General features: G+C 44.1%; 1 protein-coding gene and 1 long non-coding RNA gene across 3 annotated transcripts; both read left to right on the top strand.

The window, feature by feature from the left end:
- The first annotated feature begins 3,528 nt into the window (after positions 1-3,528).
- On the top strand, positions 3,529-14,659 carry LOC125619035. Its single transcript, XR_007350502.1, has 5 exons — positions 3,529-3,787; positions 5,742-5,819; positions 8,453-9,313; positions 9,785-9,912; positions 10,950-14,659. It is a non-coding gene; the product is annotated as an uncharacterized LOC125619035 (long non-coding RNA).
- Positions 14,660-16,252: 1,593 nt separating this feature from the next.
- Positions 16,253-25,394, top strand: Snrpb (small nuclear ribonucleoprotein polypeptides B and B1). Of its 2 annotated transcripts, none has more exons than XM_015482197.2 (7): positions 16,253-16,415; positions 19,017-19,168; positions 21,244-21,355; positions 23,005-23,157; positions 23,559-23,697; positions 24,018-24,143; positions 24,838-25,394. In XM_015482197.2, the coding sequence occupies exons 1-7, from the start codon at positions 16,413-16,415 to the stop codon at positions 24,846-24,848; spliced, it is 696 nt and encodes a 231-aa protein (XP_015337683.1). In that variant the 5' UTR covers positions 16,253-16,412; the 3' UTR covers positions 24,849-25,394. The 2 variants fall into 2 exon arrangements, with proteins under 2 accessions (XP_015337683.1, XP_015337677.1); XM_015482191.2 differs by having other exon boundaries at positions 16,260-16,415; positions 24,985-25,394.
- The last annotated feature ends 1,548 nt before the right edge of the window (positions 25,395-26,942 follow it).

Below are 26,942 nucleotides of genomic sequence, written 5' to 3'. Positions count from 1 at the left end.
TTTTTTTTTTTTTTTGGTAGGGGGATTGAACCAAGCGGTGCTTAACCACTGAACCACATTCCCAGCCCTTTTTTTTTTTTTTTAGAGAGAGAGAGAGAATTTTAATATTCACTTTTTTAGCCCTCGGCGGACACAACATCTTTGTTTGTATATGGTGCTGAGGATCGAACCCGGGCCACACGCATGCCAGGCGAGTGTGCTACCGCTTGAGCCACATCCCCAGCCCTATTCCCAGCCCTTTTTATTTTTTTAAGATAGGTTCTCACTAAGTTTCTTGGGGCCTAAATTGCTGCGGCTGGGCTCAAATTTGCAATCCTCCTGTCTCAGCCTCCCTAGTCGCTGGGAGCCTGGCTCAGTAATACAATTCTTTGTGAAGTTTTGCTCTGCTTCCTTTGGAGGGAAGCAGGAACCAAAGGTTCATGCTGTGAATATAGGTTTAAGATAGATGCTAAGCCAGGGAGGGAGTGGGGCAAGAACCAGTAAAAACTCTGCAAAGTTCTCTTAACTTTTCTTCTGTTTTATTTTTCAAATAAATACAATTCATTTTTAGAGAGATTTTAGGTTCAGAGCAAAATGAGCAGAAGGGACAGAGATTTTCCACTCCCGTTTGTATGTTTATTTAAACTGGCCCAGTTTTTCATATGCTGAGTAACAGTTACAATGGGCACAGACAAGAAAAGGGATGGGTGACTCTCCTGACAGCTAGAACAGCATTTCAGGAAGTTTTTTTTCTCTCTCTCCTGGCTCACAATGGCTTTCGGCCATTTTCTCTGACTCTTGAGCAGGACAGAGAAGTCTCAGAAGGCTGACATAGGGAAGGTGAAGATAAATAACAGAGTGGAAAGAAGGATGATGGAAAAAACAAAAACCAAAAATTTCTGCCAACTGTAAAATATGGAAAATGACAAATCGGAAAATAGTGTGGCCTGGGAAGAGGGTGTGAGGAAGAAGGCAGCACATTGAAAACATCGATCCTTTCCCAATAGTCTTTCCCAGTGACAACCAAGTCCTAGAAAGGAAGCAAACATCATCCAGTGGTAAGACAATCACTGGGGAGGAAAATATCCATTAAGTCTGGGATAGCAGTCTCTGGAAAGAAGCCAAAGCATCCATCCTTCCCAAAATAAATCCTTTCCCATTGACAGTATAAAGGGACCCAGCAGGGAAAGAGATGAATACTGAATACTGACCCTAGAACCTCTATTAGACACGCTCTGTCAATAATTAAGTCACCTTGCAGTGTAAACTACATAAGCAGACTGCCCCTTTGGCCATTTTCCACCAGGAAAGTGGGTCCATCAGATGTATGATTTCATCACTGAATAAAGGCTGTGCTGATCTGAGAAGTTTATACCCAGCTGAGTCATTTTGTGCTAACACCAACCAGGAAGATTCTTCTTACAAACATAGAAAGCACTTTTTATTATTGAATAACATTAAACCAGGCTAAAACACATCATAAGCAATCTCTTAATGAGATTCCAAAGACAGAAAGAAATCTTTTTTTTTTTTTTTTTTTTAGGTACTAGAGATTGAGTCTGGGGATTGAATCTACCCTTAGAAATCTCACTTTTTAATGTAGTTAAGCAGATATAACTCATTACATACTTGTTCACAAGGTTAATGATAACTTGTCTTCTTGTGAAATGAAATAAGGATTTGGCATTGTTTGCCATACAATTTTTCATAATTCATCCTAAACTCACCTGGTATTGGGGTAAACACTGTGCTATTAATTGCCTTTGTCAGAAAGAAAAATTAAAGCCAGGCACAGTGGCACATGCCTGTAATCCCAGTGGCTCAGGAGGCTGAGGCAGCAGGATTGCAAGTTCAAAGCCAGCTTCAGCCAAAGCGAGGCGCTAAGCAACTCAGTGAGACCCTGTTTCTAAATAAAATACAAAAACGGTGTGGAGATGTGGTTCAGTGGTTAAGCTTCCATGGGTAACAAAAAACAAAATAAACAACAACAAAAAAAAACTTTTTGTTTCTGACAAGCAGGACAGTTTGGAGGTAGGCACTAAGAGTATCTGTGACAGGGAGATAGGGATGAAACAGGGCCCCTTTCAAATTAAAATCTGATTTGTTGTAGTTCTTCAACTTCCTCATGCTGAAAATGGAAACTAGAAAACTACTCCCTGGCCCAGGCTAATGCTAAGGAAGTTAAAACTGGCCTGTTCCTTCACTAGCAGAGCCTAGCTAAATCCACCTATGTAACCGTTCTGGGGATGGAGGAAATCTAGTGGCTTCTCCCCTCGTTTGATCAAACTGTATTAAATTCATTTTCCCTTTCTACATCCTTTTGTTTCTTACACAGCCAGGGGCTGGATCCAGACAGCTGGGATCCAGGCAGGTTCCTTGGCTTTGGCAGCTGGTAACATTTCAAAGACGTGGCTGGAAAGGGGCTTTTAAGAAAAACACTTCTAGGGGCTGGAGTGGTGGCTCAGTGGTAGAGTGCATGCCTAGCATGCATGAGGCACTGGGTTCGATCCTTGGCACCACATAAAAACAAGCTAACATTAGCTAAAACTAAAGATACATAAATAAATAAATATTTAAAAAAAAAAAAAACACTTCTAAATTGTAAAGCTGACAAGACGGCTCTCTCAGTCTTTCAAAAGATTTACATACGTACCAAAAGGGCAAGTGATTTACAAATAGATTTCTCCCAGAAATACTCTAAAAGGGTGAGCCCAAAATCTAGTTCCTTTTTGGCAACAAAGAAAATTCAATTCATTTACCATTACAATTGAAACGTTCTTCCCAGGAGGTGAAGTAGGGTTTCTGTTGTTGTTGCTTTTGTTTGTTTCTCCCACAGAACCCTAACTAGTTTGTGGCCAAAGACACCAGAGTAGGCCAGTTCTTAATCAAGTGAATTCACGGTAAATTCTACGAGGGAAATGGAGCCTACAGACCACCCACAGCGATGCCGCAAGTTGATCAATTGACTATGGACTTTGACGCTTGCCTGCACCAAATGTTTTGGGGGTTTTTCTTTCTTAAACCCAAGCCCTTGGCTCCGTTCTTTGGAACACACTTCGGGTTCACCCGAACCTGAGTCTTCGGAACTGCAAGTCCTGAGACTCCACGGAAACCTCTTCTGCACTTTACAGTCTCAATACTGATTAGACACCCGCGATCAGGATGTCAGATGAAAACGCCTGAGTGTGGCTTCCATCCTCCAAGAACTGGACGAGAATTTGTCACTATTTTTTTTGAGGACCTCGACAAGAACTGGGCCCCTGGGGAAGTGGGCGGGTAAGGGCTCCAACTGCGACGTGGGGAGATGGACTTGCCCAGGCTGCCTCCTCCTCGAGTAAAATGGTGATGATCCCCCGGTTCGCGAAGTCGAACCTACTGGGTGCTTAGGGTAAGTGGGGTGCCCAGGGGCTTCGGCTTCCTGAGGCAGAAAACCCTAGAAAGAAGCACATCCGCTAACCCACGCGACCGAAGGCCCGACTCGATAACCGGAAGTCCCCTCGCCGCTTGGCCCCCGAGTCTGAAAGGGTTTGCGGAAGTCCTCGCAGAGGCTTCTGGGGAATGTAGTCCTTTTTTGGAGAAGGGCTGAGGATGCTAGACACTTCTCCCGGGAACTAGCATCTGTTTTCAGCGGGAGACTGGGAGGCTGTCGCTACAGCAGCTATTGCATCATGCTGGTAAATTATCCATTGCACGGCTCATAAGCGGCTCCTTGGCGCCCAAGGGGAGCCCTAACCTGCGAGGATCCTGGGAACTGTGGTTCTGCGTGGGTCAGCGGCGATGGCCTGAGGGCCCCTTCCACCTGGTCTTGGTGAGAGACTTACACGCATAGAGTGTGGCTAGTGGGGGTGAAGCAATGGGAGTGACCAGCCCTGAGCCCCAGAGATGCTGAGCGCTAGAGCTACTTTGACATTTCTTCCCTTGGCTGGGGTGACAGGGACCTGGAACTCTGATTTCTTTTTTGAAGGAAATAGGATTATCTTGACCAAACAATTCCCGGATTGGGAGGACGGTACCAGTCATGCATTCCGAATTTGTTTGGGCTGTGAGGTTGACTTTAGTCAGGGCCAAACAGATAAAAATAGAGGAGCATCCTCTGTGGTGGAGGTGAGGCTAGGGCCCTGTATCCCAGGGTGATTTGGGTGGAGTAGTGTTCATTGGGTCCTGCATCTCCAAATGGTTGTGGGAACCCAAGGATGATAATGAATGCCAAAGCTTTTGTTTTTTGGTTTTTTATTAGTGGAGCTAGATTGTCCCAAGTGGTGAGTTGGTGGATGTGGGTAGGAGGGAGTCTCAGATCTTGATATGACTTGATTCGTTGGGGTGGGAGCTGGGCTTGGTGAAGGTGAGTCTCACACTGTCAGATATCCTTGGTCTGCAGGAACAGGGTTTTGTTTAATTTTTATTTTTTGATGGTGGGGGGTGGTTTGGCCTTAAGTGGTGGTGGTGGACTACACCACACTGGCCTTTATGTAGGCAGAATTTTGATGGAGGGCAGGTCTGTTCCCAGGTTCCTTGAACAACAGGTACCCATTCTGCTTTGTGACAAAGATCCCTGATTTGGTTGTAATGTGAATGGCCAGTTTGATTGATTTCCCCTTTCCTTCTCTGCTTTTCTCTCATGTATTTGAGGATATTAGGTTAGGTAGGATGGGGACCTCCAGGGGATATTGGTTGACTATCCAAATCACTTCCAGCCTCTGATGGAGCAGGAAAATTAAAATTCTATCTTTAATTTTTTTTTGGGGGGGGCTAAGGACAACTTTTGAATCTACCCAGTAGATTGTGCAGTGAACTCTCATGCACCCATCACCAAATTCAGTATTTGTTAACGCAAGGCCAATATTTTTTTTTTCATCTACATCCCCTCAAGTCCTGTGTGTAGATACACTTGAGAGTTGTCAGACCCCCCTATGGGTTGGTCATTACTGACCCAACTAGCTAAGGGTATGGCACTGCACAACTAGCATTCAAATCTGGTCACTTTCTAGCTTTGTCAGTTTGAGCTAGATATGTAACTGTGCCTCAGTTCAGGAGTGTCTGGGAGATAAAATTTGTTGGTTCCTGGAATCCTATGGTATATAATAAGAGTGTAGAAAGTGTTAACTAGTACTAATAATTACAACTTGAGGCCTATACATATTTAAAGGATGAATATGTAATGGCAGCATGAATATGTAATGTATTCTGATGCCCACACCTAGCTCTGTTTCCCAGAAGCTGTGTTCATTCTTCTCTGACAGATGTATGGCTTTAAAAAACAAACAAACAAACAAACAAACAACAACAACAAAAACTGGGGAGTTAACCCAGGAGCACTTTACTGAGCTAGCTACATCCCCAGCCCTTTTTATTGTTTTATTTTTAAATTTTGAGATAGGAGTCTCACTAAATTGCTGGGGGCCTCACTGAGGCTCTTCTTGAAATTAACAATCCTTCTGTCCCAGCCTCCTGAGCTGCTGGAATTACAGAATTGCACCCTGGATTGATTGATTTCTTCCTTCCTTCCTTCCTTCCTTCCTTCCTTCCTTCCTTCCTTCCTTTCTTCCTTCCTTCCTTCCTTCCTTCCTTCCTTCCTTCCTTCCTTCCTTTCTTTCTTTTCTTCTTCCTCCTCCTCCTCCTCCTCCTCCTCCTCCTCCCCCCTCTCCTCCTTCTTCTTCTTTTTTAAGAAGAGGAGCCCCTTCATTTTAAACTTGTGGATTTCTCCTCTGGCTCTTGAGGCCAGGAGACAATCCTGAAGCTCACACTACCTGTTTTCTCCTCAGGTCCATTTTCTCAGATCCCTGCCTACCAGGAAAGTACTTTCTATAAAGTCTTCTGGGATCTTGGCAACCTACTCTGAGGTGGGTACTACTTACCTTCCACCTTATAAGTCTTCTTTGCTCCAAACCATGGGCAAATTTGCTTTGTTTCTCCTGATGTCTTGTGTTTTGCTATGTCCCATTGAGGCACCAGGTTTTTTTTTCCCCCAGGGCTGTTTTGAGGGCAAGAGCTTTGACAAGGAATATTCCTCTAAGCCTGGGCTCTTGTTCAGGTTCCCACCATCCTGTGCCACATCATTTCATCATGGCTGCTGGATTCCCAGGGCTTTGTCAGCTGCTATGAAAATCAGAAAAACTGATGGTAACCACCATTGATTGGAAGTTGGCACAGGCCAGGTGCTGGGCTCTACAGTCATCACAATATTTTATTCCCTCAATAATTTGAATGTTAGGAGTCAGGATTACCATTTTATGGAAATTGCATGGTACAGAAGTTAAGAAACTTTTGCCTGTGTGACATGACTGGGTCCAGGTGGAATTGGCATTTGGAGCCTGTCAATTTTACCCAAATTTAAGCATTATTTCTGTACTATTAGCCTTTTTTCTGGTCAGCATCCCTGCCTGTTCTCTGATGGTATGACAAGTGCAGAGACACAGTCGTGTCCTAGACACAGCCATAGATCCTAGCATATTGCTATCCCCATCAGTAGTGAGGACTGGGGCTGGGTGAGAATGGGTTTGGGCTTCAGGACCTTGGAGTAGCATGTTTTACTATTCATCAAATATCCTGGTGTGCTTCCTTTGTGGCCTCTCCTTAGAGGTTTATACCTCTTACCCTGTTGAACTCAGGAGTGGTCATGTGATTTGATTTGCCAGTGAGCCGTGATCAGAAATCTCTCTTTGGGTAGATTTTTTTTAATTTTTATATATTTTTTGATACTAGGGATTGAATTTAGGAGCACTCTACCTCTGAGTGGCATCCCAAACCTTTTTTACTTTTGTGAGACCTTTGCTAAGTTGCTGAGGGTATTGCTCAACAACTTTGAGGCTAATAACAGCCTGAAATTTATTATCCTCCTGCCTCAGCCTCCCAAATTGCTGAGATTATAGGCATGTGCCACTGTGGCTGGCAGAAGAATAGAAATTTTAAGAGCCCAGGCCTGGTTCTTCATCTTTTATCTCCCTTCACCACTCAGCTTGCCATTTTCCAAATAGCAAGTTACCCTGATCCTGGAGGGATGATGACAGATGGCACAATTATAGTTGACAGATATGGGGGCTGAGTGAGAAATAAATCTTCATCCTATCAAGCACTGGCATTTTGAAGGGTTGTTTGTTACCATAGAACATTCTCTGGAATGAGAATCATGAATTCTAGGCTTGGCTCTGAAACTCAGTGGCTACTATGTAATCTTAAGGTCAAAGAAAAGCTGAACTTTTAGTGCTTCGGTTTCCTCCTCTGTAAGATGGAAAGATGAGCGATATCTACCTCTGGGCTGCGTTGTGGAGAGTAATGGAACTCTGTGCCTAGTATAGCACCCACCTTGTCATGTTAGCCACAGGTGCCAGTTTTGCTAGGAGAAAGAAGGCTGTTGTGCTGTACGAATATATGACCCGTGAGTCTCAGTGGCTCTCATAGCAATCCAACCTGACATCCAGTCTTATTCCTCCTTTTGTGTAGTTTGTAGCTCTGCACCATGACCTTTTCACAGTAGAACCTGCATCCCTTTTTGAAACACGCTATTCTCATAAAGGAGATGATGGAATCATGCAGTGCTTAGAAATGGCACTATTACTTTCACTCACATTTCGTTGTCTAAGGCAAGTCACAAGGCCAAGCCTGATGTTGGGCAGGGAAATACAGTCCTACTGTAGAGAAACAATAATTGGGGATAGTGATAAAATCTATCACGAAGACCTGTTTTATTTTGATCACTAGCAAAATGACAGAGGTACATTTCTTTTTTTTTAATATTTATTTTTTAGTTGTAGTTGGACACAATATCTTTATTTTACTTATTTGTATGTGGTACTAAGGATCGAACCCAGGGCCTTGCCTGTGCTAGGTGAGTGCTCTACTGCTGAGCCACAACCCCTGCCCCAGAGGAAATTTCTTATTACAAGAAGCTCACAGTCTAGTAAAAGCTATATAAATTCTAAAAACATTATATAGTGGAGTTGCAGTATCATGTGACCAAGGTCAGAGGCCCAAATTGACAGAAGAAGTGAGCATCTCTGCTTGTGGTATTGTGGGATGGATCTCAGGAGCACCTCAGGGGAACTCCAGGTAGCCTCAGAAGGGTTCTAGCAACAGGAGGACTGTAGTTTCTTGGGTTTAGAATCTGGACAAAGTGTTTGAGGAGCTCTTGCAGGTGGCCTTCCTCCTAACACCACCTGCCTCTTTCACGACCATGTGAATCAAGTACTTAGACTTGGGCCCCCCCAAAGCCATGAATGCACATATCTGATAAAGCTAAGAGGCATGCACACATAGAAATAGAAAGGGGGGTTATATTAATAGAGTCATCATGGAGTTCTCCTGAGTTTAGTTTCCCAAAACTTTGCAGAGTACAGAGACAATGAGGATTGAACATACATGGGACCTTGGCCTGGGGGAGTTAGAAGCTAAATCCTGCATGTTCTGATTGGTCTGGAAGGAGACGTTCAGGGGCTCCTTCTCCACTGGCATTACGCTATCTTCTGTCCTCTCTCAGACTTGGGTTTCAGAGAGCAAAGACTGATCCAAAGCATGGAGTTTGAATCTATGATGCAAAGATGGAAGAACCTGTAAGTCTTGAAAGGTAAGGAGAGAGTGGCAGGAGACAGTGGAGGGCCTACAGGCTGGAAAAGAATGAAGGCAGAAAATCAGGGAGCCCTTGTAGATGGAAACTCCATGCTTGTTGAATGAAGAGGGTGTGAAAGGATGGGATACTTGCTGAAGAGTCATGGGCTTAGGGACCACAATAAAGGCCCCAGCAACATCACATGGCTTCTCTATCCCATGGACCCTGGATGCATGGAAACAGGATGGGCTTTTAGAGTTAGGGTTGGAAGAGGTCACTGCAGCAGCAGAACTCCATCTTGAGATGAAATCACATCTCGCTGGCCTTCTAATGGAAATTTAAGCCATACTCTGGACTGACTGTGAGGCCATGATGCTGCTTGATCCCTCTGGCCTGGGAGATCTGAAGCAGGAAAAGGTTTTGCCTTCAAAAATGGGGAAGATATGGAGACCATGAAGTAGCTGACTCAAAATCACAAGGCAGAAGGTAAGAATTTTTAATGATCTGGAGAGGTGAAGAGGGGGCCAAATATCCAGCTTTACCATGTTTTAGGTCACAGCTGAGTCAACTGGCTACTTCCCCATCCCAGATTTCAGAAGAGCTGCTTCCTGAGCATCACGGGAGTTCTGATCTTATAGCCTCTTTTTCTTCCCTTAGGTCTGCCATCTAATAGTACTGACTATTTATTTAGAGACAAGGTCTCCGGAAGTTGCTTAGGGCCTTTCAATTGCTGAGGCTGACCTTGAACTCACTATCCTCCTGCCTCAGCCTCCAGAGTCACTGGGATTACAGGTATGAGCCATCGTGTCCTGCAAAATAAAAATTAAAAAAAAAAGTTTTCTAATATTTTCTTCTCTAAATCCTTGCTATCCCCTGGTGCCCAGCCTACCTTGATGGTTGTTTTTCTTCTCTTGTCCCATCCTCTGTTCTTCCATCTCTGAATCCCTCCCTTATGGAGCCTCAAGATCACTGTCCTGAACACTGCTTCAGTTTTCTGTTGATGCACACATAGTTTTTCCAAAGAAACCATAAAATTTTGAAGGTCTGGAATTTGTTTTGTGTCACTTATGTGCTACACAGATTTTAACAGAAAGCCAGGCATGTAGTCATGCCCAGAAAAAGTTAGATAGAGAACTATGTACCCTGAAATGAAATAGATCCAGCTCTCGCAGGTCCATACTTTCCAGGGCCGGGGAGCTGTGGTCCTCACACTGTAGAAAGTGGTGGTGGCCTGGTGTACTTTCACTTACTCCTTTTTTGTAGGTACCAGTTACATTCAGGAGTGTGACTGTGATCTGCAGGGAGCCAAAGTGGAAAACTGAGCAGCACTAAGCAGAGGAACCTATACAAAGAAGCGATGCTAGAAATCTCCAGGAATCTGCTCTTGTTGGGTAAGGCTGTTTTCTTTCCTTTCTTTAATTCAGTAGAGATTTATTGATCCCCTGCTATCTTCCAGAAAATGTTCTAGACACATAGAACACATTTAAAAAAAAATATTTTTTTAGTTATAGACAGACACAATAGAACACATTTATAAATGAAATAATAACTCCTGCTCCATTAGGCCTACTTTCTATTGTAAGGCAACAGACAATAAATAAAAGGCTTCATATGCAGGGCTATTATAGTATAGTATGTTAAAGGGTAGTAATCACTTTATAGTAAAAACTAATGAGGGCTGAGGTTGTGGCTCAGTGATAGAGTGCCTGCCTTGCACGTGTGAGGCACTGGGTTTGATCCTCAGCACCACATAAAAATAAATAAATAAAGATGTTGTGTTCATCACTAAAAATAATATTTAAAAAAAAATAATGAGATAAAGCAGGATAAATGGTATGAGTGACAGGGTGGCTATCTGACTTTTTTGTTTGTTTGTTTTTGGTACTGAGTACCAACCCAGGGTGCTTTAGCACTGAGCTACATCTCTGGCTGCTATACCCCCTTTAAAAAATTTTTTATTTTGAGAAAGGGTCTCACTAAGTTGTGTAGGGTCTTGCTAAGTTGATGAGGCTGGCCTCAAACTTGCGATACTCCTGCTTCAGCCTCCCGAGTTGCTAGGATCACAGGCCTATGCCACTGTGCCTGGCTTTGGCTGGCTAAATTTTGAAATTATATATTTGAAATCATTGAGGAAGTGACATTTGACTTGGTGATAGTGGTAGCTTAGATGATTTTAGTAGAAGGAATAGACTAATTATTCCCTATCTGACACATAGAAGATGTTTTTGATATGGATTTTCTGGATTTTAATAGAAAATGTCGCATGTAAAAGTGGAATATTCAAGAGTTACGAGTGGGAAACAAATTGTGTTGTATATATACTATCAATGGTAGGTGTGACAGTAAGACCCTCTCTATCCTAAGACAAGACAGCCGAGCTCAGCAGCCCTGCTGTGGCTCCTCTAACCCAAAACTCCCTTTTTTCCAGCAGAGCCAAAGCCAGAAATCTCCCCTGTTCCTCCTGCCTCTGGCTTTCTCCTGTCAGCAGTTCTTCAACAGCATGTGCTTCAGATCTTTCCAGAGTCATGTGCAGAAGGTCTCTTCCCTCCAGGAGATTCCAGCCCAGGATGTTAGAAGCAGCAGAAGTAACAGCCATGTTATTAGAACGAAAGCCCAGAAGTTAAGAGGGAGAAGGTAGCTTCAAACTCTTGTGTGGGAGGATGGTGAAGAGAGAGACCTTGAGCACATCACCCAGTACATTCCAAGGATAGTCAGCAAATCCTAGAGAAGTTAATGCGGTGGTAGAATTAGAGCCCTACTCAGCCCAAAGGGTTAACCTTGTACAATTGGACAAAGGATTGGAGCAGTTAGAAACCTTGAGATTTGGAGCAGTCAGCTGTAGAGAGTGTGAGCCAGACTGTAACCCCACGCCAAACTTCATTACAAACGCCAGGACCCTCTTGGGCAAGTCCTGTGTTTGCAGTGATGGTGGGTGAGGCTTTACAGACATCATCGGAACGCCACTGGACACACTTGCCATATGTGTGCAGAGAGTGGGCGGAGTCTTTAGCCAAAAGCTCAGCCTCGACAGAGCCCAGAGAGCACATTGAGAAGAGGAACCTCTCTTGTACAGGGAGTGGGACAAAGCTTTAGAAATAAGTCTATCAGTAGACATCAGAAGACTTGCTCAGGGGAGAAATTCTGCATTTACAGCAAGCGTGGGGAAGGCTTTGGCCAGATGCCATCTTTCTTCAGACACCAGAGGACACACTCAGGTGAGAAACCCTCCATGCCCCTGCAATGTGGACGAGGCTTTGGGGGGGTAAGGGGACCCTCAGAAACCACCAGAGCACACACTCAGGGGAGAAGCCTCTGTTTGCAGGGAGTGTGGGTGAGGCGTTTGCTGCAAATCAACCCTCTTCCAACACGAGAGAATACACCCAGGAGAGAAGCCTTTGTGTGCACTGAATGTGGGTAAGGTTTTAGCCACAACTTCTTGTCCACTGGAAGACACACTCGGGGAGAAGCATTATGTTTGTGGGGAGTGTGGGCAAGGCTTTAGCCAGAAATCAAATCTCATCAGACACTAGAAGACACACTGAGGGGAATCTTGTGTGTCTGGGCAAGAATTCTGGGCAAGACATGAGCCTTCAGTCAAACTTCATCTTATACCAGAGAGACACATAGGAAATGGTCCCCACGTGTGTGTGGAGTATGAGTGATGTTTCAGAGATGCCTTACCCTTCTTAGACATGAGAGGACACGTGGAGGAAAGGAACATCATGAGGGTACAGCATGGATAACTCTGTAGCCACAGGTCAGCCTCACCACGCACAAGAGGACACACTTAGGGAGAAAGGTTTGTGTGTGCAGGGACTGTGGGCGGGGGGAGCATTAGCAGTAAGTCCAGACTTGGGAACATCCAGTGACAGCCCTGAAGAATAAGTGTCACATGTTCAGGGTGTTGGTGAGCATCTGCAAAAGAGTGAAAGTCACCACAAGAGGGCCTTTTATGGTCATATGCCACAGGGAGAATCTATGAGTGGGGATGCTGTGGACCCTGCCCAGGTGACCTTTTCAAGGCCAACACCCCAGCTGCTTGAGAGAAAAAAGCTGCTGCTTGCAGAGATGGGTTCAACTCTAGCACCAGCTCTTAGCCACAGCGAGCTACAGAATCTGGGGCTCTGCCCTTTCCCAAGAGGGGCTCTTGGCCAGTGACCTATGGATACCAGTAGTTAAAACTACCCCTGTTCCCAAGGATCATTCCAGATCCAGAAATCCCCCCTAGACTGAATGATCTCTCAGTTGCAAATATGTTGCAGGTCAACCTCTTCCTCTGCCCAGTCCTGCCCTCACTCCATGGTGGACCCTGATTCTCCATCTCTGTCTCCAGGGAACCTAATCTAGCACCTTAGGTGTGAAAGGTGTGGATGAGGCTTTGGCTGCGTCATCCCTCAGCAAACGCCAGGGTATACAGAGAAGCAGCGCTGGGTGTCCTGAGGGCAGAAGGGAACTGACAAGGACTTATAAAACAGGCACGCTTCCCAGGAAAACAACTTTTTGGTAGAAGCAGTTTTCCCCTGATTTTCTTCTTGAGCTGACAAGAGGGCAGAGTCTTGCCACCCTAAATCACTGCCTTGTCCATTCAGCAGAAGTCTTAACCCAACGGTAGGTACTCTTTTTTTTTTTTTTTGGTGGTACTAGGGATTGAATTCAGGGACTGTGCAAGCGAGGCAAGCAATCTACCAACTGAACTATATCCCCAGTCCCAACCCTCTGAATGAGAGTAAAGAAGGCAATAACAATTACGTAGACATTTTTCTACTTTTGTAATCAGATGGAATAAAAAAAGTAGGCATTATTTAAGTCATCAGAGAATGATCCGCTTGTTTTCTTTTCATACACCATTTCTTTCCCATGGTTTCTTGTCCCTTGTTCTGGTCATATTCTCTTTAAGAAGCTCAGGCTGTGGGCCCTTGTCACTCATCTGACTGAAAAGGTCAAGGAATTCAAATTCATGGCCTGGGTTTCCTGCTTGGATAGAATTCTTGAGAATCCTAGACTAGATTTCTTGGGGAGTCTAGTCCTTTGCATGAGAGGGAGTGATTAGATTTTGGAGGCCGGCCAGCAGCAGAGAGGGGATTTTGTGGGCCTCTAGGGCCTTTGATGCCACTCCACTTGCTTCTGTGCTGTGAAAGCTCCCTCTCCTGAGTGTCCTTCCTTCTGTCTCTGCTGAATCCTTCTCTACCCCCTGAAGGATGTCTATTCCTTAGCTGTCTGTTCACATCCTCTGGTTCCAGGGAGTCTTTAGCCACACCCGCTCTGCAGCTTTCTGGACTCCAGGGACAGGTCCTCTAGCTATGCCCAGACTTCTCTCTAAGCATGAGTCAGTGCTTCGGACTGCACAGCCACTCTCATGTCAGACCAACAATAATGTCAAAAGACCCCTGTGGGCAGCTGCAATACCATGTCCCCTCAGCCTTCCCATCCTAGGATCCTGTTCTGCTAATGATTCTCCAAATCATCCCTCTACTTCGTCCAGATTTTTGACAACTCTGTCTGCCCTGGCTCTGGTTCTGTTTGGGCCAATAGCTATTCACTGGAAAGGGACTGCCTAGGCTCCCAAAAATTTGTTTGCCCAACTGGAGTTTTTCCAAGCCTACAGAATGGATATCTGTCTTGGAGAGTCAGAAAATGCAGAGTGCTTTTATAGCCCATCAAAGGAGGGGGCAGAAAAGGAGCCAAAAGGGAGGCACTAGCTCCAGGGCCTCTACCTCCACATTGTCTGTGGAGTCAACTTTCTACTGACTTCTGGGCATCAGCCTTTGGGAAGGGTGTGAATGCCTGGGAATGTGGAGCAACACACTGTCACATTTCCATGTGCCTTTGCTAGAACTACCCACTGTGGCACCAAGTCTCTGCATCTGGACAGAACTGGAAAGCTTGGAAGGAGGAAAGAGTGTCAATGGGGATATATTCTCCAGGGGTTTGAAGAATGAAGAAATAGGCTCTTGTTCCAGATAGTTCCAATACCTCTTCCTGTGTCTTGTCATTGGGAAAGATGAAAATGGTGCACATTTTAAAATAATTATGCACTTTATTTTTTTCCTTTTTGGTACAGGGGATTGAACCCAGGGGCACTTAACCACTGAGCTACATCCCCAGCCTTTGTTTGTTTGTTTGTTTGTTTTGTACCAGGGATTCAATTCAGGGGCAATTGGCCACTGAGCCATATCCCCATCCCTGTTTTGTATTTTATTTAGAGACAGGGTCTCACTGAGTTGCTGAGCCTGGTTTTGAACTTGCAATCCTCCTGCCTCAGACTCCCAAGCTACTGGGATAATAGGCCTGTGCCACCACTATCCCCAGCCTTTTTTATTTTTTATTTTGAGACAGGATCTTGCTACATTGCTTAGAGACTTGCTAAATTGCTTAGGGCCTCATTAAGTTGCTAAGGCTGGCCTTGAACTTGTGATCCTTCTGCCTCAGCCTCCTTAGTTGTTGGGATTACAGGTGTGCCCCACTATGCCTAGCTAGATTTCTTTAAAAAATTGAATCCACACTAAAGGTAGCAACTTCAGATATGGCTCAGGAAAAGGACTTTCAGCCCTGCCTAGCCAAGGGATGGGGTAAAGAGGTCTTTTTTGTAGCCTGAAAAGTGGCTTCTCTGGGATACTGTTCACTCAGGCTTTGTCTCTTGGAAGGGCTGCTGGAATCAGGGCTCCTTCACCCATGGCAGCATGAACCCTCAGAAAGGGAGGTACAAGCCCCGCACTTCCCAGTCCTTTGGATTTGGTGCCCAAGGAGGAGGAGGAGCTATCTTTGTACTGTTTATTTCCTACATGAGATCCGTGGTCTTAAATTCAAATCCCTGAAGTACCTGGAAAGCCCTACTAATAAGGGTGAAGTTCTAGATGTGTCTGGTGGGGTATTTTAGAGAACTGGGGAGCTCATTCTCAAATCGAATTGCTTTGGACCCCACTCCAAAGTCTTAAGTTCCATCCCATTTGGGCCTTTTCACTTAACTGACAAATGTCCTGCTTGAGTCATGACTTTGAATTCAGGACCTCCATCATTCTTCTTCTATTTTAGTTTTAGAATGATCTTTTTCAAGTTGATTTTTGCTGAATTTTCTGGGGTGGAGGGGAGGAAATGTGGAGGCTGGGGGTGTAGCAGAAATTGGGGTGAGGTGGGTGGGAAGGTTGTGGACTTAAATAGGATGTCCAGAGAAGTCTTCACCGGGGAAATATTTTTTAAGCTTGAATCTTTTCCTTTTTCCTTTTTTTTGGATTGAATTCAGGGGCACCTAACCACTTAGCCATATTCCCAGCTCGTTTATTTTTTTATTTTGAGACAGCATCTCTTTAGGGTTCCGTGAGTTGCTGAGGCTGGCCTTGAACTTGCTGTTCTCCTCCCTGAGCCTCCTAAACTTGCTGGGATTTCAGGCTTGCGCCACCATGCCAGGTTTAAGCTTAAATCTTGAGGGTGATTTCTTTAGTATTACACATAGCTGGAGGCGTGGGAGGCTATTATTCCAGACAGTGGCAAAAGCAAATGCAGAGGTGCTGAGGCAGGAGCAGCGAAGCTAGAGAGGAACAGTTGCTGTAGAGGAGAATGTCCGGGAGAGTGGTAGATGAGGACCGTTAACTGATAAGCAGGGGAAGAAAGGTGATTGTGACACAAGCCGCTCCAGCAGGCGTGCGTTCTTTGTTGTTAATACCACCACCCACTTTCCAGCCCAACCCACCTCCGCCTCCACCACCACGCGCAACTCCTCCCTCCGGTAGGAACTCAAGGGCTCTGTGCCGGGACCGGAAGTAGCTTTCTACCCGACCGCATTTTGCTGGCGGCTGCATTTCCGGTAGCGACGGCGGGAATCCGGTTGTTGGCGGGTGTCTAGGCCTCTGCGGAGGCGAATCCGGCGGGAATCGGAGCCATCAGAACCGCCACCATGGTGAGAAGACGTGGGCTAGGGGCACAGGAGCTTTCGAGTCTGTTGTGGAGTGGGGGCCGCCGCGGGCAGGGGAAAAAGTTGTGGGTTGGAGCGGCTAATGGCGGCGAAGGCCGCGGCTACTCGGTCCGGGCCAAAAAGACCTGAACCTTGACCGGCGGGACAGTGGGTAGGGAAGGAAGGCCGAAATCCGGGGTCTGAGGCCCGCTTGCTCGGTAGTGGCGAAGGTAGAACCGCGTGGGCACGGAGGGACCCGGCAGGCACGGAGAAAACTTTTGCTAAATAAATGTGTCCAGAGTTTCGCATCAGACCCTGAAGCCCCATACTAGAGAGGATCCCTTGTAAGGCCCAGACTTTTGAAAGGGGTGGGAGCCCGAAAACAGTTGCCCAAAGGTCTAGGGGGTGGGGAGGAGGAAGCGGGAGGGTGAGATTGTTCGGAGGAGGAGTTCGACTCGATTGTTAAGCACACTTTTTATGTTTGCGTGTATCTGAGTTCCCAGGCGCTGGGGCTGCACCATGAAATATTCACATTCCCTTCACCGAGTTCACTTTCTAGTAGAGGACGCGGATGATGGAATGCTACAGTTCAGTGTGGGGATGTAGCTTTAGGCGAGAGTAACGGAGAGGGGCGAGTAAAAATGCTTTCTCCAGTAGATGGTTTGTGGAAAATTGTCACTTTTCTCGGCGAAAATGGGAGAGAATGTTATAGACCTGGAGAACCTAAGAACAAAGACAGGACGACTGGAGGATGCTAGAGGGGAAAGGGAGAAGAGATGGGAGGAATTGGCAGGAACCTGGTTAGTAAGGGTCTTGCATGTTACTTTGTCTTGTTGGCGATGAGGCATGCCTTTGAAGGATTTAACCAGCAAAATATTAGGAACTTAGTTGGGTTTTGAAAGATGGCTCTGCTATGTAGCAGATAAACTGGAAGGAGGGAAACCTAGTAGAACATTCATTGGAGAATTGGCTGACAGTTTCAATATAGTTTGTCAGCTGTGTGGCGTGTCAAGTTATATGAGCTATCATGGCCTCAGTGGCCTCATCTGTAAAATAGGTATGATAATGCCCCCCCCCCCTTTTGGTACCAGGGATTGAACTCAGGGGCACTCGGTCACTGAGCCACAACCCTGACCCTGTTTTGTATTTTATTTAGTGATAGGGTCTCACTGAGTTGCTTAGTGCCTCGCCTTTGCTGAGGCTGGCTTTTGAACCTGTGATTCTCCTGCCTCAGCCTCCCAAGCTGCTGGGATTACAGGCATGTGCGAACATGCCTGGCAAATGGGCTCAGTTTTTTGAGGATTAAATGAGATAAGCAGTGCCTGACTACATAGTGAGCTTCCAGTGACAGCTGCTATAAGGTAAATAGACAGATGAATGTTGCCCTACAGGTTCAGATCCCTGTGGATAGAAGCTGTTTAAAATGACCATTTGAAGGGGAAAGAACCACATAACTTTGGTCTTCAGTGTAGCAGGCAGTGCCTTAGGGGATTCAAAGTTCATTTATAAGGGTTCAGAAACATTCAAACTGAGATAAACAGCAAGCACTATGCCTGGTAAAAAAGGCCCTTGGATAAGTTAGGGCTGGCTTACAACAGTCAGATTGATGAGAAGCTGATTATAGAGATCAAATGCTGGGTGGTTTGTTTCTAGTGAGAAATACAACTGCCATGGCCACCTGACATTTCATATGTTGGGGGTCTATATAGTCTTTATTTTAGCAAGGCTACACTGAAAGCTAACTTGTGAAAGTAGAAGTGTTGGGTTAAGAATTAAGTGTTCTGTGATCTTAAAGACTTATTATGTGCCCAAACTGGTTAGTACCATGGCCACCACTCTCAGAAAGTCTTGGAGGCACACAAACAAACTTTTGATTTGGGTATTCCATTGGCCTCATTTCTAAGCTGATCAACTTTCTGGTAATAAGCTTCTTGATTAGATGTTTAGGGCCAGCCAGGCGTGGTGGCTCATGTCTGTAATCCCAACAGCTTGGGAGGCTGAGACCGGAAGATCTCAGGTTCAAAGCCAGCCTCAGCAACTTAGCAAGGCTGTAAGCAATCTAGTGAGACCCTGTCTTAATAAAAAATAAGAAGGGTTGGGGATATGGCTCAGTGGTTAAGAGCCCTGAGTTCAATCCCTGGCACCAAAAACAAAACCTTTTTTTTTTTTTAAATTTTTTAAATTTTTTTAGGGCTAGTCCTCCAACTTTTTACTCAGTTTTTAAAATGGGATTTGGATGTCCCATAGTAATAATCCTATAGTCTACACAGATAGCTTATTCTCTAGGATAGGTAGATTTGATTAGTTTGGGGGCATCCTACACTATTCCCTGAAATGGACACAACATAGAGGCAATTTTATTATGAGAAACACTGGTTTTTAAGGGAATAGTGAAAGCAAATTACTGGACAGAGGTCAAGGCTGACATCAAACAGGGTAGCATGGGATAATTCCCAGGAAAGGGCTGTGGGTGGAAATTGAGCTAAGACTATTGGGAAAGATAAGATAGGCACATTAAAAATAAAGCTGTAGTGGAAGATTTTAGGGAGGCCCAAGCGTGTGTGAGTTCAAAAGAATTAGCTCAATCTTGCTGATTTCTCCTTGCAGACTGTGGGCAAGAGCAGCAAGATGCTGCAGCACATCGACTACAGGATGAGATGCATCCTGCAAGATGGCCGGATCTTCATTGGCACCTTCAAGGCTTTTGACAAGCATATGAATTTGATCCTCTGTGATTGTGATGAGTTCAGAAAGATCAAGTGAGGGAGAGGGCTGTTGGGGGTGGGGACTGGAGAAGGGGAGTGGATTGGGTGGTTGGGACAAGTGACATGTGATGAAGTAGCTAGTTGGTTCCTCCATGCTCTCCTGTTTTCGAGGGCAGACTTAAATGGGAACATTGAACACTAAGAAATCTCCGTCCTTAGTTCAGCAAGTCTTGTTCTCTAGTTCTAGCAGAGTATAGGTTGTAAGGAGGGCTGCTAGGCTTTTTGTTTCTCTGACTTTGCGTGCCCCTGGGTACTGGGGTAAAGGGCTCTCATGTTCTCCCCACAGGTGTGTGAGGGGGGAGAGCTTGATTTTCTGGCCTCATTACCTATTTGTAAAGCTGTAGCCTAAAGGGCTCTCCTAATGCAGCCTGGTCTGAAACTGCTTTAAGAAGCCTCTGACCCTCTTCAGGGTAAGTGCTCTGCTCCCCATTTGGGTTTGGGGCCAGTGATTTTTATTGGCATTTTAGAGACAATCAGGGCTGTTTTCTGCTTTGCTATGTTATTGGCTAACTCCCTTAAGTCTCACCAATCTTAAGCTTCTGGCCAAACTGTTGTGTTGAGTTTTCTGTCCTATTGTACATTCAAAGCATCTTGAGGCCCAAAGGGGTTATGTGACTTTATATTTTTTAGTTGTTGTTGGACACAATACCTTTATTTTATTTATTTATTTTTATGTGGTGCTGAGGATCGAACCCAGTGCCTCGTACATGCAAGGCGAGCGCTCTACTATTGAGCCACAACCCCAGCCCATGACTTTATATGCATACTTTTATCATATGCAGTGTCCATATTATGATGTCACTAACTGTAAATCCCCTTTAATTCTTTTGGCAGCTCTTGTGTTGTAAAGTCAAGAAGTGTAGTAGAATAAATGTAGAGATCACTGGGTGTAGTGGTGCTGCACGCCTGTAATCCCCACAACTTGGGAAACAGGCTGCAGGTTTGAGACCAGCCTCAACATATTGGCAAGGCCCTAAGCAACTTAGTGAGCCTGTCTCAAAATAAAAAATAAGAAGGGCTGGGGATGTAGCTCAGTGGTAAATCACCCAAGTTTAATCCCCAGTATACCACCCCCACCCAAAAACAAAAAAAAGGTACAGATCCTTGAGTGCCCAGTATATATTAACAGAGAGGCCAGCAGATTGCTGGGAACTATCTCAATGGGTTCCCTTCTGTTTTTTAGGTGAAACTCGTGTTATACTTATAAACATGTTTATTGAAAAATATTTACCCATAAGATTTTCTTATGAAAAGGCAGTATATGCTTATTATTAAAAAATAAGAAAATATAGGCTAAAAGGGGAAAAAAAAGTTCATCCACAGAAAACCAGCTAACAGAATATAAAATGACAAAAATAAGTTGTTTTTTTTTTTTTTTTTAATCAGAATATTTTTGTCTTTATTTTGAGGATCTTGGCTTTGGCTTTCTCTCATCTGTCATCCCTCATACCTTTTCCTTATTCCATTGCAGTTATTTGTTTTAGTTTACATTTTTAATTTTGTTCATCTTTTTCTGGTTGTTGCTGTTTGGGATTTTCTGTTTTTTTTGCTTTTGAGGAATAGATGTGAAAATTTTTATTTCACATGAGAAAATTCAGCCTTTGTATATTTGAAAATTTTCTTACCTTTTCCTTTATCATTTTTTCTATTTCTGGTGTGAGATTAGGGACAGATATGAAGGCCAGTGAGGTTGAATCCGTCCTAGAAGGACATTGCATGGAAGTGGGATATTACTTGTGGAATAGTTTAGGCTGCCTCTTGGCATTGGCAAGACCTTAAGGTAAGGAAAGGTCCTTCACAGTTAAATTGGAAAGAGCATCTGAGCCATGGCTGGACTTTATTGCCTCTTGTCCTGTCTTTTGGTCTGTGCATCTTCTTGGTTTGGTAGGAAAAGAGCAGCTAAGGGGTCACAATATGCAGCCTATAGAGACTGTCCAGAGGACCTGTTTATCATTTATCAGGAGATACAGCATATAAAGGAGATCTTGGAGGCCCCTAGGCAGGTGAACCTAAACTTGACCTATTCTGTAATGCTTGCTGTTTTCTGTTTCTTCTAAACCTGTCTTTAGGCCAAAGAACTCCAAACAAGCAGAAAGGGAAGAGAAGCGAGTCCTTGGTCTGGTGCTGCTTCGAGGGGAGAACCTGGTCTCAATGACAGTAGAAGGACCCCCTCCCAAAGATGTGAGTCTGGGCCCCGTCCACCGTCCATCCCCCCACCCCCGTGTTTATGAATCTTTTTGTGGCGGGGTACCTGGGATTGAACTAAGGGGTACTCACCACTGAAACACGTCCCCAGCCATTTTTTTGTATTTTACTTAGAGACATGGTCTCACTGAGTTGCTTAGCGGCTCACTGTTGCTGAGGCTGGCTTTGAACTCTTGCTGCATTAGCTTCCTAAGTCTCTGGAATCACAGGCGAGCACCCACCATACCCAGCCCATTAGAATCTTAAAGAGGTTACCCTGCAAGTAAGAAGTAGAGAAGGATAGAATTGGAGTATTTCTGAATTAAAGCTTCCCTCTTCTTCAGTTGATATAGAATCATAGGAGGAGGTACCTAAGGCCATCTGTGTCACTTCTTAATGTGATGACAAAGACTAGGAGGATCTTAAAAATTCTTAACCCCCTAAAATAGAACACATCTATATTGTGTTTTTTTATAATTATAAAATAATAGTGTTAATTGAGCATCTGCTGTGTACCAGGCACTTCAGTACTTTGTTTTAATATTGAGATATACTGCCTTCACTTTTATAATGAAACAAATTGGGGTTTAGTAACTTGCCTAAGATGTCACAACTAGGAAATGGTGAAACTGACATTTGATCCCCATCGTGGTTCTGTAAACACCAAACTACATTTATAAATAGAGCAGGCTTTAGAGAATCTAACCAAGTTTTTTTTCCCATTTTTTATTTTAAGACGTTAATAAAGAGAATAACCATACCCTATTTTTTTAACCCATGTAAGTATTTTTTATACTTAACATGTAATATGCATGTGATATTTTGCTATCTTGTGAGTTTGTAAATATTTTTCCACTTATTCTTTTTTGTAAGTCATATTAGTGACTCAAAGATATTTTCTCAAGAGAGTACAAAGTAATAGTTTATTCAAGCCATTTTCCCTTTTTTGGACTCTTTTTTTTTTAATATTTATTTTTTAGTTTTCGGCAGACACAGCATCTTTGTTTGTATGTGGTACTGAGGATCGAACCCAGGCCGCACCCATGCCAGGCGAGCGCGCTACCGCTTGAGCCACATCCCCAGCCCCTGTTTTTTGGACTCTTAAATTGCAACTTTTTTCAGCTATAAAATCTGCAAGAGATATTACCAACTTTTTTTTGTTCAAAGCATGTGTATCTATTCATAATGCTTGGTACTTCCAGTAGAGTTGGCTACTTTAGTGTAGCCCATTGTAAGTCTTTATGACCACAGACAGTTCTACTATAACCCAGTCATTTGCAGATGAGAAAACTTGAGTCTCAGAATTTGCCCACTGTTGCCCAGCAGGTGAGAGTCAGAACTAGGAGTGGATCTTATGTCCCTTTGTTGGCCAGGTGAAATCCTTCTGAATGGAACCTTGGGCTTTTACTCTGATTTCAATTTTCATAGGAGTGTATACAGTCAGTTTTTGTCATTTTCTTCTAGATTTCAGTGGTGACAGGCAGGCATATAATGTTAGGTAGAGAGAGAATGGTATTAGCACGTGTGGGCAGGTAATATTTATAAGCTGTTTTAATGCCTTATAAATCAGAAATGTTCTTGGCAATGACACGCCAAAGTATACTTCTGATTCTTTAAGCCACTGAGCATATTTCTTTATTTTTCAGACTGGCATTGCTCGAGTGCCACTTGCTGGAGCTGCTGGGGGCCCAGGAATTGGCAGGGCTGCTGGCAGAGGAATCCCAGCTGGTGTTCCTATGCCCCAGGCTCCTGCAGGTCTTGCTGGACCAGTCCGTGGGGTTGGTGGGCCATCCCAACAGGTAAGGCATCGGGAAGCCCCCAGCTTAGGATGTATAAAGGGAGGGTCCCTAACTTGAGGAATAGTTCAGAATGACCATTGTATTATTGTTAGGCTATCAGTGTTTATTAAAATGAGGAGATACAGAAGGTGTCTTAACCAACTGTATTTGAGCAAAATGTTTCCATGACAATATTAGATATCATTGGTCTTATTTGAAAGTACAGGGCTTTCCTTAAATTGGATTAGGCATCCTAGAAGATAAAGGAAATGGATATTCAGGTTTAATTTGGGTGGGACGTCTGATGCCATGAGTTGTAGCTTTAGGAGATTTGGTGTCTGATATTTTACCAAGTTGGGGAAAAGAGTGGGAAGATGCATTGCACTGTATTGTTCTGCCTAACTCTTCTTGTGTCCTTTTAGGTGATGACCCCTCAAGGAAGAGGCACTGTTGCAGCTGCTGCTGCTGCTGCCACTGCCAGTATTGCAGGAGCTCCAACCCAGTACCCACCAGGCCGTGGGGGTCCTCCACCACCTATGGGCCGAGGGGCACCCCCTCCAGGTGAGGACCCCATAAAGAGAGCAGTGTGAATAGATACAATATGCTTTAGCTGGATTCATGATGAGATAGAACTTTGACTGAAACTGATGATGAGTTTATATGATTAAGCAGGATTACTCTGAGATCCAGCCTGACTGACTGACTTTGGAACTAGCTAGCTGAACAAGAGCCATTGGGATCCCCGCTCTTTGGCTCACATGCCAGTTTGCTAGTAGAGATTGAGGGTGGAGTGGTCCATCTGACTTGGTGGACAGCTTTGTTTCCAGCTACATTTTCCATACAGACATTTGAACTGTGTTCTTGGGGCTTTTCTTTTACAGGCATGATGGGCCCACCTCCTGGTATGAGGCCTCCTATGGGTCCCCCAATGGGGATTCCCCCTGGACGAGGGACCCCGATGGGCATGCCCCCTCCAGGAATGCGGCCCCCTCCCCCAGGGATGCGCGGTAAGTGCCTGCTGAGGTGATTTTGGCTTCTTTCCCTAGAGCCTAGGGCAGTGGGAAGTGAAGGGAAAATTGTATTTAGACCATGTCCTTTGGGCTTTCTGGCTTTAAGTTTAAGGAAATGAACTGTTGGGGAGCAGCATTGTCCAGAAAGGACAGGGAAGAAAGAGCTGGCCTTGCCTCCCCTTTCAGAACAGTTAGAGTACCCAGAGTACTTCTCAGAGTCTAAGGCAGTGTCTTCAGGGTACTGATAAATAATGCATTCTGAGGATCCCTGATAAAGGCAATAAAGTTGTTATATGCCCTCTGATTTGATAGTATCTAGTAATGAAGAACTCTGGGCTTTGTGATATTATTTATTAAGTATTTCTGTTTAACTTCAGTTTGAGAAATACTGAGATAGTTACTACATGAACAGGGAAGTAGGCTCAGAGAAAGCTTAATTAGCATCCTGCTTCCCAGACCTGTGCTCTTTCCACCAAGCCATAGTGGCTATTAAGATAACCCACAGCCATAATCCCTATTTCTAGTTTGGGTTTTCCAGACATAGGAACCCAGTCAACCCCAGAGAAGTCCCCAGTTAACACCATGTATGTCCCTCTCATTGCTTGGTAACTGCAGGATGTGGGAGGCTGGGCAGGGTCGGGGATCTGAGTTGCAGATCAGGCACTGACTAAACTTCTTACTCTTACTTCAGGCCTTCTTTGACCCTTGGCCACAGAGTTATGGAAGTAGCTCCACAGAGGCGTGGGCCCGATTCCCCAGGGCCACGTTACCACAGACCTGTTTGTTTGTTATGCTGTTGCTCGCGGAGTCTCACCGGATTGTCTGGTTTCCCTTACAGGGCCCCCTCCCCCGGGAATGCGCCCACCAAGGCCCTAGACTCATCTTGGTCCTCCTCAGCTCCTTGCCTGTTTCCTGTAAGGCTGTACATAGTCCTTTTATTTTCCTTGTGGCCTATGAGACTGGTTTATAATAAACTCTCAAGAGAATATTGTAAATGCACCTGATGTATCCATTTGTAAGCATCCTTTGATATATTGGGTGCTTAATAATTAGAGTCAAAAGGGTTGCCTTGGAAAAATTAGCCCTAATCTTAGTTGCTTCCCTGTAAAATACTTTACTACACCATTGCATCTGATATATAATAGTCCCATAAGAGATTTGCAAAATTGGACCATATGAAACATTTTGTGTCATCAAAACTCAAAAAACTTCAGCTTGTTGAAATAAACATTCATATGCTGTTGGTAAGGAGTGAATTGGTATATGTTCACTTGGGGAGACCCTCATCTAGATAGTTTGTTGGTACTTTATGAAGCAAATGCTAAAACCAAAAACCATATTTGGAGAGGAGCAACGGTCATGACTATCTTCTACACATATGTGTAATTAAATACAGTTTTTGAATTGTAGGATCTCCATGACTTCTTCCATCCATAGTTAGTAAAGCAAGCTTCAAGAGTACAGAAATAAGAGGTGGACACTTAGTTCTAAGTTCAGAAGATAGTTCTAAACACAAAGGAGATGTTAAAAAAAGCAAAAAGGCTAGTGGTGTGCCACTGGGGTGATAATGAGCTTCTCTAGGAATGTAAAATTGGTCAGTATAAAATCAATGAGTTGAATATACCACATCAGTAGAAAGCCACAAGATCATCTCAATGCAAAAATAACCTTTGACAAGATTTCAACACCCTTTCATAATAAAAAGTGAAAATAATCAGCAAATTAGGAATAGGGCATTTTCTAAACACAACAAAAGGGTTTATGAAAAACCACAGCTATCATGAAAACAGTGAAAGATGAGCTTTTGCCCTAGGTATTGTGTTGTACCCCTGCAATCCACTCAGTGGGCTGACAGGGCAGGAGGATTGCAAGATGGAGGCTAGCCTGGGCAATGTAGCGAGACCCCAATCTCAAAAAAGGGATGGGGATGTAGCTCAATGGTGGAGTGCTTCTGGGTTCAAGGACTTGTACTGGGGAGAGGGCAAGACAACTTTTCCCTTAATTTTTATTTTATTTTTTTAGGTACTATGGATTGAACATAGTCCTTGTGCATGTCAAGCAATCTCTACCACTTCATATCCAGTCTAAGTTTCTCCCTTAAGGTCAAGCTAAAAGGGCCCCCTCGTTCACCATGCTATTCAATGTTTGTACTGGAAATTGTAGGTGGAGCAATTAGGCAAGGAAATGTCCAAGAAGGAAAAATCTTTTTGCAAATGATATGCTCATACATAAAAAATTCACAAGAAATTTAAAGCTAATCAATGAATTCAGATTTATAGTCTAAAAACTTTGTATGCACCAGTATCAAACAGTCTGAAAAAGGAAATTAGAGGTAAGTCATGAAAATTCATTGGGATGAGGGCAGAGAGTGGACAACAAACCTAAAAAGGTAACACATGGATTAGAAGACAGTGTTGTTAAGATAGTGTTACTCCCAAATCAGTACAGTATATTCCCTACAAAATTAACAGTGTCTTTAGGCAGAAATGGAGGTGCCACTTTTCATATGAAGGGCCCTGAATAGCCTTAAATGGCTTTGAAATAAATAACAAGTTCCGGATCTCAAAATTTACCACAGAACTATAGTAATAAAAACCATTGGCATTTAGGCATGAACAGATTCGTAGAATTGAGAATCCAGAAATAAGTCTTTGCATATATGTCCAATTGATTTTTTTTTTCTTTTAAATAGTACCGGAATTGAACTCAGGGCTTTGTGTATGTTGGACTGCTGAATACATTCCCAGCCCTTTTTAAATTTGAGACCAGGTCTTTCTGAGTTATTTAAACCAAGTT

This window comes from Marmota marmota, unplaced genomic scaffold (assembly GCF_001458135.2).
Source record: "Marmota marmota marmota unplaced genomic scaffold, marMar, whole genome shotgun sequence".
NCBI classification, from domain to species: domain Eukaryota; kingdom Metazoa; phylum Chordata; class Mammalia; order Rodentia; family Sciuridae; genus Marmota; species Marmota marmota.
Note: the sequence above shows the minus strand (reverse complement) of the source record. Positions and strands in the feature narration are given on the sequence as shown.